The sequence below is a fragment of the Bos mutus genome, chromosome 15, assembly GCF_027580195.1.
Source record: "Bos mutus isolate GX-2022 chromosome 15, NWIPB_WYAK_1.1, whole genome shotgun sequence".
Lineage (NCBI taxonomy): Eukaryota > Metazoa > Chordata > Mammalia > Artiodactyla > Bovidae > Bos > Bos mutus.
Genome location: NC_091631.1, coordinates 25988996 through 26003313, shown reverse-complemented (window position 1 = coordinate 26003313; position 14318 = coordinate 25988996). Strand labels below are relative to the sequence as shown.

At 42.4% G+C, this 14318-nt stretch overlaps 1 protein-coding gene across 1 annotated transcript in view; it reads left to right on the top strand.

Annotated features, from left to right (window-relative positions):
• Window positions 1-1090: 1090 nt before the first annotated feature.
• ACER3 (alkaline ceramidase 3) overlaps window positions 1091-14318 on the top strand; it is a 168648-nt gene continuing 155420 nt past the window's right edge. Inside the window, exon 1 of the mRNA XM_070383662.1 lies at window positions 1091-1310. Coding sequence (XP_070239763.1) covers window positions 1208-1310 — 103 coding nt within the window. The 5' untranslated portion in view covers window positions 1091-1207. The remainder of the gene's footprint in view (window positions 1311-14318) is intronic.

Genomic DNA, 14318 nt, shown 5'->3' with positions numbered 1-14318 from the left:
GATATGAACAAAGGTCAAAGGAGCTATTGAGGGTAAGAGTCAGGAGGGTTTCAGGAAGCCAGATTCTAAAGGACCAGTGGAAATTAGTCAATGGAGAAGAGAGGAAGGCCAGCAGTCCCAGCTGAAAGGCAGGTGCAAAGGCAGGAAGATGGGAATGGACCCTGTACATTGTGAGCTAGGGAAGTTTGATGCAGCTGAACTCTAGGGGCAGGGGGCGTGCATTTGTGTTTTAAAAAGATCCCTCCAGCAGCTCTGTGAAGTATTAAGGTCTTGAAGCTGGTAGTAGGGGAGGCTGTGGGTTGCCTGAAGAACAGGGCACAATTATAGATTTGCTAGACGGTGGAAACTTCTCGGCTTGGATGCCCAAAGGGAAGCAGGCTTTAGCGTTCTGGCTGCACTGTTGTTTTAGGCTCTCTAAGTGCCCCCTCCCCCTTCTTTTTTCTAGGACCAGGATTTGTTGTTCCGCAGTGGCTCAGATGGTAAAGAATCTGCCTGAGACGCAAGAGACCTGGGTTCGATTCCTGGGTGGGGAAGATACCCTGGAGGAGGAAATGGCAACCCACTCCAGTATTCTTGCCTGGGAAATCCCATGGACAGAGGAATCTGGCAGGCTGCAGTCCATGGGGTCACAAAGAGTCGGACACGACTGAGCGACTGAACTGACTGACACTTACACCTTTATCAGAAAATTATTGTTTGTTTCCTGGGAGTCCCCGGCGGGGCTGGAGTAGGCGGTTTCTGGGCTCCTCTGGAGGCCTGTGACCCAGTAAAGACACTGAGGCGCATCCCTGCACAGGTTTTATCAAGCCAGGGCTTGATTGAAGCCTTCATCCCACCCCCGCCTCAATAAAATCAACCGCCCCTCCTACAGAAGCTCAGAGGTTCAGATAGAAAACTGCCTCAGGGATGTCAGGAACGCCTAACCCACAGCCAAGGGCGTGTCTAGGCGGGGCCGGCGGCCCAGGTCACACCCCTTCCCGAGAAAGGAGGGGGCAGGGCGGTCCCCGGGCCTCGGCCTGGGCTCTGCGCCGGCCGCGGTGGGCGGGGTCTCTGGCCCGGCGGGTCGCTGACGGCGCCGGGCCCCGCCCCTCAGGGACGGAGGGCGGGCGGGACCCTAGACTAGCGCGCCAGCAGGGCCAGAGCCGGCCTGGGAGCCCGCGGAGCCGATTGCGGCCAGTGGAGCGCTTGGGCGGCGGCGGTGCGCGCGATGGCTCCCGCCGGGGACCGCGAGGGCTACTGGGGTCCAACGACCTCCACGCTGGACTGGTGCGAGGAGAACTACGCGGTGACCTGGTACATCGCAGAGTTCTGTGAGTGCGGGTGCCGGCCTGAGGCGGGAGCGAGGGAGGGAGGGCGCCGGTCTGAGGGGGAGACGCCGCGTGAGGAAGGCAGAGGGCGGACCTGGCCGCCGCGGGAGGCACCGGGCCTGGCCGGGGGAGGTGGCGTAGAGGAGATCGGGCCAGGGGACTGGAACGGGAATGTTGCGGAGGAAGGCAGCAGCTAGAGCAATCCGGAGTGGCGAGTGAGGAGGGCCAGTCTGGACGGGTTGAGGGGCCTTGAGATAGGGGGGCGGAAGAGAAGTGGAGAGCCCTTGCTGGACCTAAGGGGAAAGCCCGAGGGGCAGGGTTGGGAATGGGGACTCCGCTGCCTGAGGGGCGAGTGGGGGCAGCCCAAGAAGGGCTCGGGACAGTGGGGGACTCTGCTCGTTTGAATGAGGGCCCGGGACACCTGCTCCCACTGTTGCTGTCACCACCTTCGTCATAAGGGCGCAGGAGAAGGGAACAGGTCCTGGCTCAGTCTTACCCCAAATACGTGAAAATACGGTCTTTCCCTTCCTCTTTCTCTGTTCTGTGAGACCTCTTCGGTCACTTTACAGGGAACGGTTTTCCCAGTGTCAGATCCCGACCCCTGTCCGTACCCCCCAGCCCACTCCCACCCGGGATATCTTCGGGTACCAGAGATCACCTCCTGTCGGAGTACGATCATTCGTCTATCTCCTTGTGTCCGAAGGTAGACGGCAGCGTCTAGTCAGGACCTTCCGGCTCGTGCCAGGCCTCTATGGGCACAAGGGTTCCAATCCCTACTCCACCCTGCCTCCTCTCCGACTACCTGACAAAGGTAAAGGTTCTTCTCAGGACAGTACTTGCACTGATTGCACCCACTGAGGACTTGGGGAAGAATCCTCTTCCAGTTACTGCCCTTGACTGGTCCCTTGGGGCTTTGCGTGTGTATTTCCCCAGATGGACGTTCTTGCCAGGCGAGGAGAGCTCAGGAAAAATCTGCCACTTCTTTTTTGTAGTTTACTTTGGTAAAGTTTTAAGAGCACAATATTTGATCCTTCAGGTACCTGCTTCTGGCAAAGTACATAGAATATTTTTTGGCTCACTATTACTGCCTTCTTTTAATTGGCTCAACTTTCTCAGGACTGGAAGCAAAACCCTTTTTTAGCTAAACTTCCCATTGTTGGATCTTTTTCCCCCAGGCATGTGTTTGGTTTTGTGGGAGAGACAAGACTTTCTTGCCTGCTGATCCTCCTTTATTGGGTTCCCCGGTAATTGACTAGCATTAAAAAAAAAAAAAAAAGATTGTTTTCAAGACTTTTAGTACCATTTTCTTTAAACTGTGATTTAGGCTGAGAGTTACTTTTCCTGAACTACTAGTTAAATTAATAATTTTTACATAGTAATGGATGGATATGGACAAAGGGATCATTTGTAGTGTAATTATTTGGCAGCTCAAATGTTGGAAAAGAAAGTGCTTTACATATTTGTTAGATCACTTTGACAAGCCCATACACGGTCCAGAGGAGGTCCATGAGAGAAGGGGCTTAAAATTGTGCTTTCTGAACTAGAAATGTGTAATGTGGAAAAGTGAAACTCAGGAATCTTCAAATGTTATGGGGCTGTAGTATAGAATAGATAAACTTCCTGTATTTTTCTAGAATGTGAAATTAGAGCCTATGGTTGGAAACTACTTGTAAGGGGAGAGATTTTGGTTCAACATAAGGAAAATTAAAAAGTTATAATCATTGAATGGATTGATTCGAGAGGTAGAGGGCTTTCTGTCACTAAAAGTGTTAAAACAGACCTTGCTAGGCTAATTCACATAGAATAGTTTAGAGGGAATTAATTGTTTGGTGGGCTTCACTGATGGCTCAGTGGTAAAGAATCCGCCTGCCAATGCAGGAGACTTGGGTTTAGTCTCTGGGTCAGGAAGATCTGGGGAGGAGAAAATGGCAGCACACTCCACTATTCTTGCCTGGAAAATTCCATGGACAGAGGAGCCTGGTGGGCTACAGTCCGTGGGGCCACAGAAGAGTCAGGCATGACTTAGCAACTAAACAACTGTTTGGTGGAGAAAAGGGATTGGCTTCAGTTGGACTTTAGGTCCTTTGCAGCTTTATGGGTCAATATAGGTAATAATGACTGTTAGTTTAGAGTCAAGGATTAGAATCAAAAGAGAAAACTGACAGTTAAGTCATGTGAGATATGAGAGAGCAAGATACTATTGTTCTGACAGATAGCTCTGAGAAATGGGAAATGGCTTTGGTTCTTAATGTCCTCAGAAGAGGAAACTCTGAGCAGACTAGGTATCAGGGAATGCAAGAAGAGGATGAGTGAGTGTTGGCTGCCTTTTGCACATGTACCATGGAAGAAAATGATCTGAAAGAATTTAAGGGCAGCCTTCTTAACCAGTAAGTAGTGGGTATCTATTCATATCTGAATATGAGACTTTATCTTTGAAAAATAGGCTGATTAATAATGTGTTTGGGCTCTCCAGGTGGCGCATTGGTAAAGAATCTGCGTGCCAATGCAGGAGACATGAGTTTTGATCCCTGGGATTAGGAAGATCCCATGGAATAGGAAATAGCAACCCACTTCAGTATTCTTGCCTGGAGAATCCTATGGACAGAGGAGCCTGGTGGGCTACAGTCCATGGGTTAGGAAAGAGTTGGACATGACTGAAGCAACTTAGCATGCACGCACAATAATGTGCTTAAAGCAAAGCAACTTTATCATGATTAAAATATTTACAATAATGATAGAAATATTAAGGATAATGATAATGGTGATAATAGCTATATATAAATGCTTACTATGTATCACAATTTGCTAAGCACTTCATGTATCTTATCTTTTTTGACATTTACTATAATTCCAAAAAGAAGGCATTATTATCCTTATTTCACAGATTAAGAAATTGAAACCCTAATAAGTAATTTAAGGTTGCAGAAAAGTCGGGTAGAGATAATATTCAAGTTGAGGTCTGACTCTAAAGTTACTATACCATATTATTTCTATCACGTATTCATTGTTTTGCCCCAGCATGCAAGGGATGAGGACAAGCATGAAGTAGTATACTATCACAGATGACAAATTAAATAACTCTTCAGGAAGCCTATCTCTCAGCATTGGGTGTGTGTGTTTTGGGTAATTTAAAAACAGGTTTGGGGAATTGCATGTAAAGATGGCAGCAGTTCTCAGTCACTAAAAACCCTTAAACACAATCTTCTTAACATCATCCAATTTGAGTTCATATTCCTTTTTTGTTTAAGCAGATTTTAACAAAGGAAAAGGTAGTTTCTTTCTTTTTTTTAATAGTTTCTTTTTTTTTAAGTTGATAATTCGGCGGGGCTGGGTCTTAGTTGCTGCATGTGAACTCTTAGTTGAAGCATGTGGGATCTAGTTTCCTGACCTGGGAGCAGATCCAGGCCCCCTGCATTGGGAGTGCAGAATCTTAGCCACTGGACCACTAAGGAAGTCCCTTTGATGGTTTCTCTTTAGCTGTGAAATACTAAATACCTTGATGTGCCAGAACTTACAAGTACAGACAGTCCTCACTTTGTTTAGTAGGGTGGGACAATGCAAATGACTATGCAAGTTAAAACCTAGCTAATCAGTCTTAATACTCAATGAGAAAAGTTATGAGTGTTCTGTGACTTTTACAGGTTTTTGTCAAACATTGTAAATCCTCATTGTTAGTCATAAATATATGAAAAAATAAAAAAATATTAAAACATGCTTTTTTTTCAGTCACTACGTTGTGTCTGACTGTTTGTGATCCCATGGCCTCATGGACTGCAGCACACAAGGCTTCCCTGTCCTTTACTATCTCCCAGAGTTTGCTCAAACTCACGTCCATAGAGTCAGTGATGCCATCCAGCCATCTTATCCTCTGTCATCCCCTTCTCCTCCTGCCCCCAATCCCTCCCAGCATCAGATTCTTTTCTAATGAGTCAACTCTTCGCATGAGGTGGCCAAAGTACTGGAGTTTCAGCTTTAGCATCATTCCTTCCAAAGAACACCCAGGACTGATCTCTTTTAGAATGGACTGGTTGGATCTCCTTGCAGTCCAAGGGACTCTCAAGAGTCTTCTCCAACACCACTGTTCAAAAGCATCAATTCTTCGGCGCTCAGCTTTCTTCACAGTCCAACTCTCACATCCATACATGACCACTGGAAAAACCATAGCCTTGACTAGACGGACCTTTGTTGGCAAAATAATGTCTCTGCTTTTGAATATGCTATCTAGATTGGTTATAACTTTCCTTGCAAGGAGTAAGTGTCTTTTAATTTCATGGCTGCAATCACCATCTGCAGTGATTTTGACATTAAAATCATTGAGAATTAAAATGTTTTATTTCTATGTCAAAGAACTGATCTAGAGTAGTCTGAGTAGTACTTGCCTTCTTGTCATGTAACCTATGATATGGAATGAGTACTTTTTTTTTTTTTCTTCTGTGCCTTGGTGGATTGTCTTGATCCTTTCTAAGTTTGGATCACTTTTCAACATTTCATTCTTAGCACTTTGGAATATTTCTGAGAGTTCCTTTAATGCACAGTTTTTGCTGGTGTCACTTCTGGTCCTTTTCTTCATTCTTTTCTCACAACCAGTTTCTTTTGTAACTCCATTTATGTTTGAATTTTTTTTTCTAACACGGTTACTTTTTAAAAAAATTTTATTGAAGTATAGTTGATTAACAGTGTTGTGTTAATTTCAGCAAATGTGCAGCAAAGTGATTCAGTTATACATACGTACATTCTTTTTCATATTCTTTTCCTTCATGGTGTATCACAGGATATGGAATGTAGTTCTCTGAGCTATACAGTGGGACCTTGTTTGTCCATTCTCTGTGTAATAGTTGAAGTGAAGTGAAGTCGCTCAGTCGTGTCCGACTCTTTTCGACCTCATGGACTGTAGCCTACAAGGCTCCTCTGTTCATGGAATTTTCCAGGCAATAGTACTGGAGTGGGTTGCCATTTCCTTCCTGGGGATCTTTCCCACCCAGAGCTCGAACCTGGGTCTCCCACATTGCAGGCAGACACTTTACTGTCTGAATCACCAGGGAAGCCCATATAATAGTTTGCACCTGCTAATCTCAAACTTCCAGTCATCCCTCCCCCACCTCTAACACTACTACTTTTTTTGTTTCTTTTCTGCATTTTCATCATTGTTGGCCTGTTCCACCTTTCAATTATCCATTTTTGTAAAATGCCACATATATTCCTCACCGGGAGACTAGGAGGCAACTTAGCTACATACTTTGCCCTCTGTACGGGAACTGAAGAGCAGATGTGCAGTGACTAAACACCAAGAGACTTTGCCTTGGGCTAGGATTATTCAAGCTAGATAGGCGTTGGCTCTTCTTACAGATTTGCTGCCCCTCTCCCCATCCTGTTCACAGGAGTTGAGCAGAAGGGAAGCAGGGCAATCAGTCTTTCACCGCTATGATGGGATTCTCTTAGATTGGATAAAACAACTATCCTTTGTTGCCAATGCAGCAGGAGACTAGAGAGGCTTTAACCAGTTACCTCTGCCATACACATGTGCTACTTGTGTCTTATTGCACACTTTTTCTTCCTTTTTTCAGGCCCTTTCCTACTGTCTTCTCTGAATAGTGGCCTCTAGGAATTGAGCATACTTCAGGCTTCTTTTGGCCCTGGGGTTCTGTGGGCTTGGTGGAGGTGGTGTCCCTGTCACCTTAAGGAAACAGTCTTTTTCCTGAGAGTTATTGACAAGCAAACAGCACTGCCTCTGACTCATGGCTCAGAAACACCACTGAAGAATGAAGGCTAAATGGAGGGCCAAATTCATGGTACCAGAGGGTTTGGATTTAATGTATACAAGTCAGAGATGGCCAGTAAATTGTTTCAGTTGCTGTGATGAATATATGTATACATTGGAATGCAAGGAAGGGGGTACTTATTAAAAACTTAATGCATAAGGGCTTTACAGTGTTAGTGCTGGAAGAACAGCTAGCTGTTTGTATACTTATTTATTAATCATTGTGGAAAAACACACGTAACATAAAATTTACCATTGTAACCATTTTTCACTGTACAGTTCTGTAGTGTTAAGTACGTTGACATCATTGCACAACCAATCTCTGTGACTCTTTTCATCTTGCAGAACTGAAACCCCAAATCCATTTAACAACTCCATTTCCCTCCTTCCTCCCTACCCCTAGACCCTGGCAACCAGTCTTCTGCTTTCTGTCTTTATGAATTTATATAAGTGGGATCAGCAGTGGGTTTTTTATTTGCAACTGGCTTATTTCATTTAGCATAATGCCCTTATGTAGCATTTTGTACCATGTATTAGAATTTCCTTCTTTCCAAAGGCTGAATAATATTTCATTATATGTGTACACTGCATTTTGCTTATCCATTCATCCACTGATGGACACATGGGTTGCTTCCTCCTCTTGGCTCTAGTGAATAGTGAGGCTGTGACATGGGTGTACAAATATCTCTTTGACCCAAAAGTGGAATCTCTGGTTCATATGGTGATATTGCAGCTATTTTAACCTTTTCATTAGAAAAAAATCATTTTATATTTTATTATTTTTTTTTTTTGGGCAATTTATTATTTTTCTTATATAAATTGTAACTTAATATTCTACATAAATTATAATTATTAATATACTTTATCCCTATTTAAAATAATCAAAAGCACATGTGACTGTCAATCAGAGGATATGTTACTACACTGTATTGATTCATATGAGATATATAAGGTAATATATTACCTTAATGTATTGCTTTAATTCTAGTCCAAAGAAAAGCAGCATAATATTTTCTTTGCAGCCTTATTTCAGATAAATTTGACTTTTGAGATATTGAAAATAGCCAATAGAAATAGCTAACATTATAGGACACTTATTAGCCAATAGAAAAGCTAACATTATACGACACAATGTGCAAAGCCCTGTGTGTATATTATCTTATAAGAATGATTATTATAATCCTTATAACTCTTTTAAAGTTTAGGAAGGTTAAGTAACTTGCCCTAGATCACAGACTATTAAGTGGCAGAGCTTAAGTGACCCGAGGGCCATCTAATTCTAAAGCTATCCTCTTAACTTATCTTGCCTCCTTCCATTACTACTTTTTCAGACTTCAGTGAGTCCAGGGACCTCAGGTTCATAACTAGTGGTCTAACCTCATTTTACATATAAAGAGAAGAACCTTGAGAGTTAACATGATTTGCCCAAGATTATATTGCAAATTAGTTATGAAACCTAGACCAGAATCCACATTCAGTTGTTTCTCAGTATGGGAAATGGTAGAGCTGAGGAGGATGATGTCATATCTTGTTGATGTCATACTGTTAATGAGTTACCAGGTCATAGGACTTCCTCAGAACAAAAAGTGTGCCTAATGAATTATTTTTTTGTTGTGAAAATACCTAACAACTATAGAGTGCTTTACAGTAGTGCTGCTCAGATTTTCATGTGCATGTGAATTACCTAGAGGTCTTGTTAAAATGTATATTCCAGTACAGTAAGTCTGGAATGTAGCCTTGCTGCTGCTGCTAAGTCGTCATTTCCGACTCTGTGTGACCCCATAGACTGCAACCCACCAGGCTCCCCGTCCCTGGGATTCTCCAGGCAAGAACACTGGAGTGGGTTGCCATTTCTTTCTCCAATGCATGAAAGTGAAAAGTGAAAGTGAAGTCGCTCAGTCGTGTCCGACCCTCAGCGACCCCATGGACTGCAGCCTTCCAGGCTCCTCCATCCATGGGATTTTCCAGGCAGGAGTACTGGAGTGGGGTGCCATTGCCTTCTACGGGAATGTAGCCTTAGATTCTGCATTTCTTATAAGCTATCAAGTCATTACTATCAAGTCTTATAAGCTATCAAGTCTGGAGATTATACTTGGGAGAAGCAAGACTTTATAGTTCACAAAGCATTATTCTTTTTTTCCTATGGGATGTAAGTATCATCCCTGTTTGTAGGTAAGAAATCAAGTTCAAAAGGATAAATGACTTGTTCAGGATCATAGGGCTGGTACTGGAATCTAGGATTCTAACTTGAAAATCAAGTTAGGTGTTGCTCACCACCCTCTTCCCCAACCTTGCTTCCAGGAATAACAGGCCAAAAACACTGCATGTGAAGAAAAGTTTGAAAATGATGGTCCTAGGTCGTGAGCCAAATTGAATTTAAAATTGAATGTATTACATTTTCATTTTGGAAACAATTTTCATTTGTTCCTGATATCTAAGCCAAGCTCAAGCCAAACTATCTTTTAGACTTTGGTCTATATTTAGAAAGCCTTCAAAGAAATAGAGGAAAACAACAGAATGGGAAAGACTAGAAATCTCTTCAAGAAAATTGAAGATACCAAGGAAATGCTTCATGCATGGATGGGCATGATAAAGACAGAAATGGTAAGGACCTAACAGAAACAGTAGAGATTAAGACGAGGTGGCAAGAACACACAGAAGAACAATACAAAAAAGGTCTTAATGACCCAGATAACCATGATGGTGTGGTCGCTCACCTAGAGACAAATATCCTGGAGTGTGAAGTCAAGTAGGCCTTAGGAAGCATTACTACGAACAAAGCTAGTGGAGGTGATGGAATTCCAACTGAGCTATTTCAAATCCTAAAAGATGATGCTATTAAAGTGCTGCACTCAATATGCCAGCAAGTTTGGAAAACTCAGCAGTGGCCACTGGACTGGGAAAGGTCAGTTTTCATTCCAATTCCAAAGAAAGATGATGCCAAAGAATGTTCAAACTACCATACAGTTGTTCTCATTTCACAGACTATTAAGATTATGCTCAAAATCCTTCAGGCTAGGGTTCAGCAGTTATGTGATCAAAGAAATTCCAGATGTACAAGCTGGGTTTTGAAGAGGCAGAGGTACCAGAGATCAAATTGCCAACATTTGTTGTATCATAGAGAAAGCAAGGGAATTCCAGGAAAACATCTGCTTCATTGACCAGGTGAAAACCTTTGACTGTGTGGATCACAACAAACTGTGGAAAATTCTTAAGAGATGAAAGTACCAGATCACCTTACTTGACTCTTGAGAAACCTATATGCAGGTCAAAAAGCAGCAGTTATAACCACACATGGAACAACTGACTGTTCCAAATTGGGAAAGGAGTATGACAAGGCTGTATATTGTCACCCTGCTTATTTAACTTATGTGGAGTGGTGGTGGTTTAGTTGCTAAATCATATCTGACTCTTGTGACCCTGTTGACTGTAGCCTGCCAGGCTCCTCTGTCTATGGGATTCTCTAGGCAAGAATACCGGAGAAGGCAATGGCACCCCACTCCAGTACTTTTGCCTGGAAAATCCCATGGATGGAGGAGCCTGGTAGGCTGCAGTCCATGGGGTCGCTGAGGGTCGGACACAACTGGGTGACTTCACTTTCACTTTTCACTTTCATGCATTGGAGAAGGAAATGGCAACCCACTCCAGTGTTCTTGCCTGGAGAATCCCAGGGACGGCGGAGCCTGGTGGGCTGCCGTCTATGGGGTCGCACAGAGTTGGACATGACTGAAGCAACTTAGCAGCAGCAGCAGACAAGAATACTGGAGTGGGTTGCAATTTCCTTCTTCAGGGGATCTTCACAACCCAGGGATCGAACCCAGGTCTCCTGCATTGCAGGCAGATTTTTACCAACTGAGCTACAAGGGAAACTCATATGTGGAGCATATCATGTGAAATGTCAGGTTGTATGAATCACAAGCTGGAATCAAGACTGCTGAAGAAATGGCAACAACCTCAGATATGCAGATACCACCACTCTAATGGCAGAAAGTGAAGAGGAACTGAAGAGCCTCTTGATGAGAGTGAAAGAGGAGAGTGAAAAAGCTGGCTTGAAACTCAGCATTCAAAAAACTGAAATCATGGCATCTGGTCCTATCACTTTATGGCAAATAGAAGGGGAGAAAATGGAAACAGTGACAGAATTTATTTTCTTGGGCTCTAAAATCACTGTGGACAGTGATTGCAGCCATGAAATTAAGAGATGCTTGCTCCTTGGAAGGAAAGCTATGACAAACCTAGACAGAGTATTAAAAAGTAAAGATATCACTTTGCCGACACAGGTCTGTATAGTCAAAGCTAAGGTATTTCTAGTAGTCTTGTATGGATGTGAAAATTGGACCATAAAGAAGGCTGAATGCCAAAGAATTGATACTTTTGAAGTGTAGTACTGGAGAAGACTCTTGAGAGTCCCTTGGACAGCAAGGAGATCAAACCAGTCATTCCTAAAGGAAATCAACCCGTGTATTCATTGGAAGGATTGTTGCTGAAGCTGAAGCTCTAATATGGTGGCTATGTGATGCAAAAAGCCAACTTATTGGGAAAGATTCTAATGTTGGGAAAGATTGAAGGCAAAAGGAGAAGGGGATGGCAGAGGATGAGATAGATAGATAGCATCACCAACTCACTGAACATGAATTTGAGCAAACTCAGGGCAATAGTGGAGGACAGAGGAACCTGGTGTGCTGCAGTCCACGGGGTCTCAAAAAGTCAGATACAACTTATTCACTGGACAACAACTGTATTTAGTAATTAGTTGTAATATAGTAGTCCTTACTTATGTTCCAAGACCTTTAAGGGATGCCTGAAACAGCCTTCTATAGTAGACCTTCCTTATGTTCCAAGACCCTTAAGGGATGCCTGAAACAGCCGTATATGGTAGACCCTTGAACAACCCCAATCCTCTATATAGTTGAAAATCCACATACTGATTTACAGTTAGCCCTCTATATCCCTGGTTCTGCATCTGTGGTTTCAGCCAACTGTGGATTGTGTAGTGTTGTAGTATGTATTTATTGAAAAAAATCCACACAGAGTGGATTTGCACCATTCTAGCCAGTTTTTGTTCAAGGGTCAACTGTATGTACTATGTTTTTTCTTATATACACTTAAGATAAAATTAATTTATAAATTAAGCTCAATAAGAGATGAATAACAGCTAATAATAGAACAGTTATGCAAAATACTGTAATAAAAGTTATGTGACTGTGGTCTCTCAGAATATCTTATTGTACAGTTCAGTTCAGTTCAGTCACTCAGTCGTGTCCGACCCTTTGTGACCCCATGAATCGCAGCACGCCAGGCCTCCCTGTCCATCACCAACTCCCGGAGTTCACCCAAACTCATGTCCATCGAGTTGGTGATGCCATCCAGCCATCTCATCCTCTGTCGTCCCCTTCTCCTCCTGCCCCCAATCCCTCCCAGCATCAGGGTTTTTCCCAATGAGTCAACTCTTCACATGAGGTGGCCAAAGTATTGGAGTTTCAGCCTCAGCATCAGTCCTTCCAATGAACACCCAGGACTGATCTCCTTTAGAATGGACTGGTTGGATCTCCTTGCAGTCCAAGGGACTCTCAAGAGTCTTCTCCAACACCACTGTTCAAAAGCATCAATTCTTCAGTGCTCAGCTTTCTTCATAGTCCAACTCTCACATCCATACATGACCACTGGAAAAACCATAGCCTTGACTAGACGGACCTTTGTTGACAAAGTAATGTCTCTGCTTTTGAATATGCTATCTAGGTTGGTCATAACTTTCCTTCCAAGGAGTAAGCGTCTTTTAATTTCATGGCTGCAATCACCATCTCCAGTGATTTTGGAGCCCAAAAAAATAAAGTCTGACACTGTTTCCCCATCTTGCTACTGTAGGAATGCCCAATTTAAAGCTTGCCAGTTGAAGAGAATTATGACCTTGATAAAGGATGACTGTTCTTTGGTTAAGAGCAGCCATAATTAGGTAAACATTTGGCCCCTTTTTGCCCTTCCTTCAGCTTGTCTTCTTTTTCTTCAGAAGTAACCACTATCTTAATTCAGTGTTTCATTTCCTAGCCTTTTACCACTCATGCATTCCTAAAACACACAGTTTAAGTTTGCTTGTTTTACTTTTTATGTGAGTGAAATTTTGTGTGTATATATATATATATATATATATGTTCTTCTGCAACTTTTTTTTTTTTTCACTCAAATTGTGGTCCTTAGTATCATCCATGTTCCTGAGAATTACTTACATTGATAAGTTAGATAGTTGATTTTTCTCTTAACTGTTGTTTAGAATTTCACTGTATGTACACAAATCCTTGGCTACTTCTCTGTTTAAGAGATAAAATTTAATTATTACACCTTCTCCTGAGTGTGGGCCAAATTTAGTGCCTTGTTTCTAATAAAATAAATTAGAAGTAATGTGATGAAACTTTGCATACTCGGTTATAAAAGGCATGACTACTTCCCTCTTGTCCTGTTTCTTGGATCACTCATTCTGGGGGAAGCAAGCCCTCATGTCATGAAAAGTCTATGTAGTGAGGAGCTGAGGCCTCCAGCCAATAGCCAGGAGAATTAGCCATCTTGAAAGTTGATCTTCCATGTCCATTTAGGCCTTCAGAAGACTTTGGAGCTGGCCAGCATTTTGACTGTGTCCCCAGGAAAGATCCTGAATCTGAACTGCTTCCATATTTTTGAAGCAAATTATGTGATGTGATAATTGTTTGATGTTTAAGCTGCTAAGTTTTGAAGTAATCTGTTAAATAAAATAGATAATGCATCAGTTTTTATTTTAAAAGCCTACTGGGATTGTGTTATATCTGTAAATCAGTTTGAGGAAAACAGACATCTTAAAAATGTGAGTCTTATAATCCACCATCTTTTATTTCTCCATGTATGTAGGTCTCCTTTAATTTCTCTCAATAGTTTTCATTGTGGAGGTCTTAAACATCTTGTTAAATTTATTTCTAAGTGTTTTATATTTTTTGATGTTCTTATCAATTGTATTTTTAAGATTTCATGTTTCTCATTGTTGCTAGCATAAAGATTTAAAATTGATTTTTGTTTATCATCCTTCTATCTTCTACCTTGCTAAACTTGGTTATTAATTTTTTGTCACTAAGTAAACAATCATGTAATCTGTGAATAGAAATTTCACTTCCTTCTTTTCAATCTTTTTGCATTTTTTTCTTGCCTTATTACATGGGCTAGGTCCTTCCAGTACATAGTTGAATAGAAGTGACATGAGCATAAAGCTTTGTCTTTCCTTGTTTAAGGAG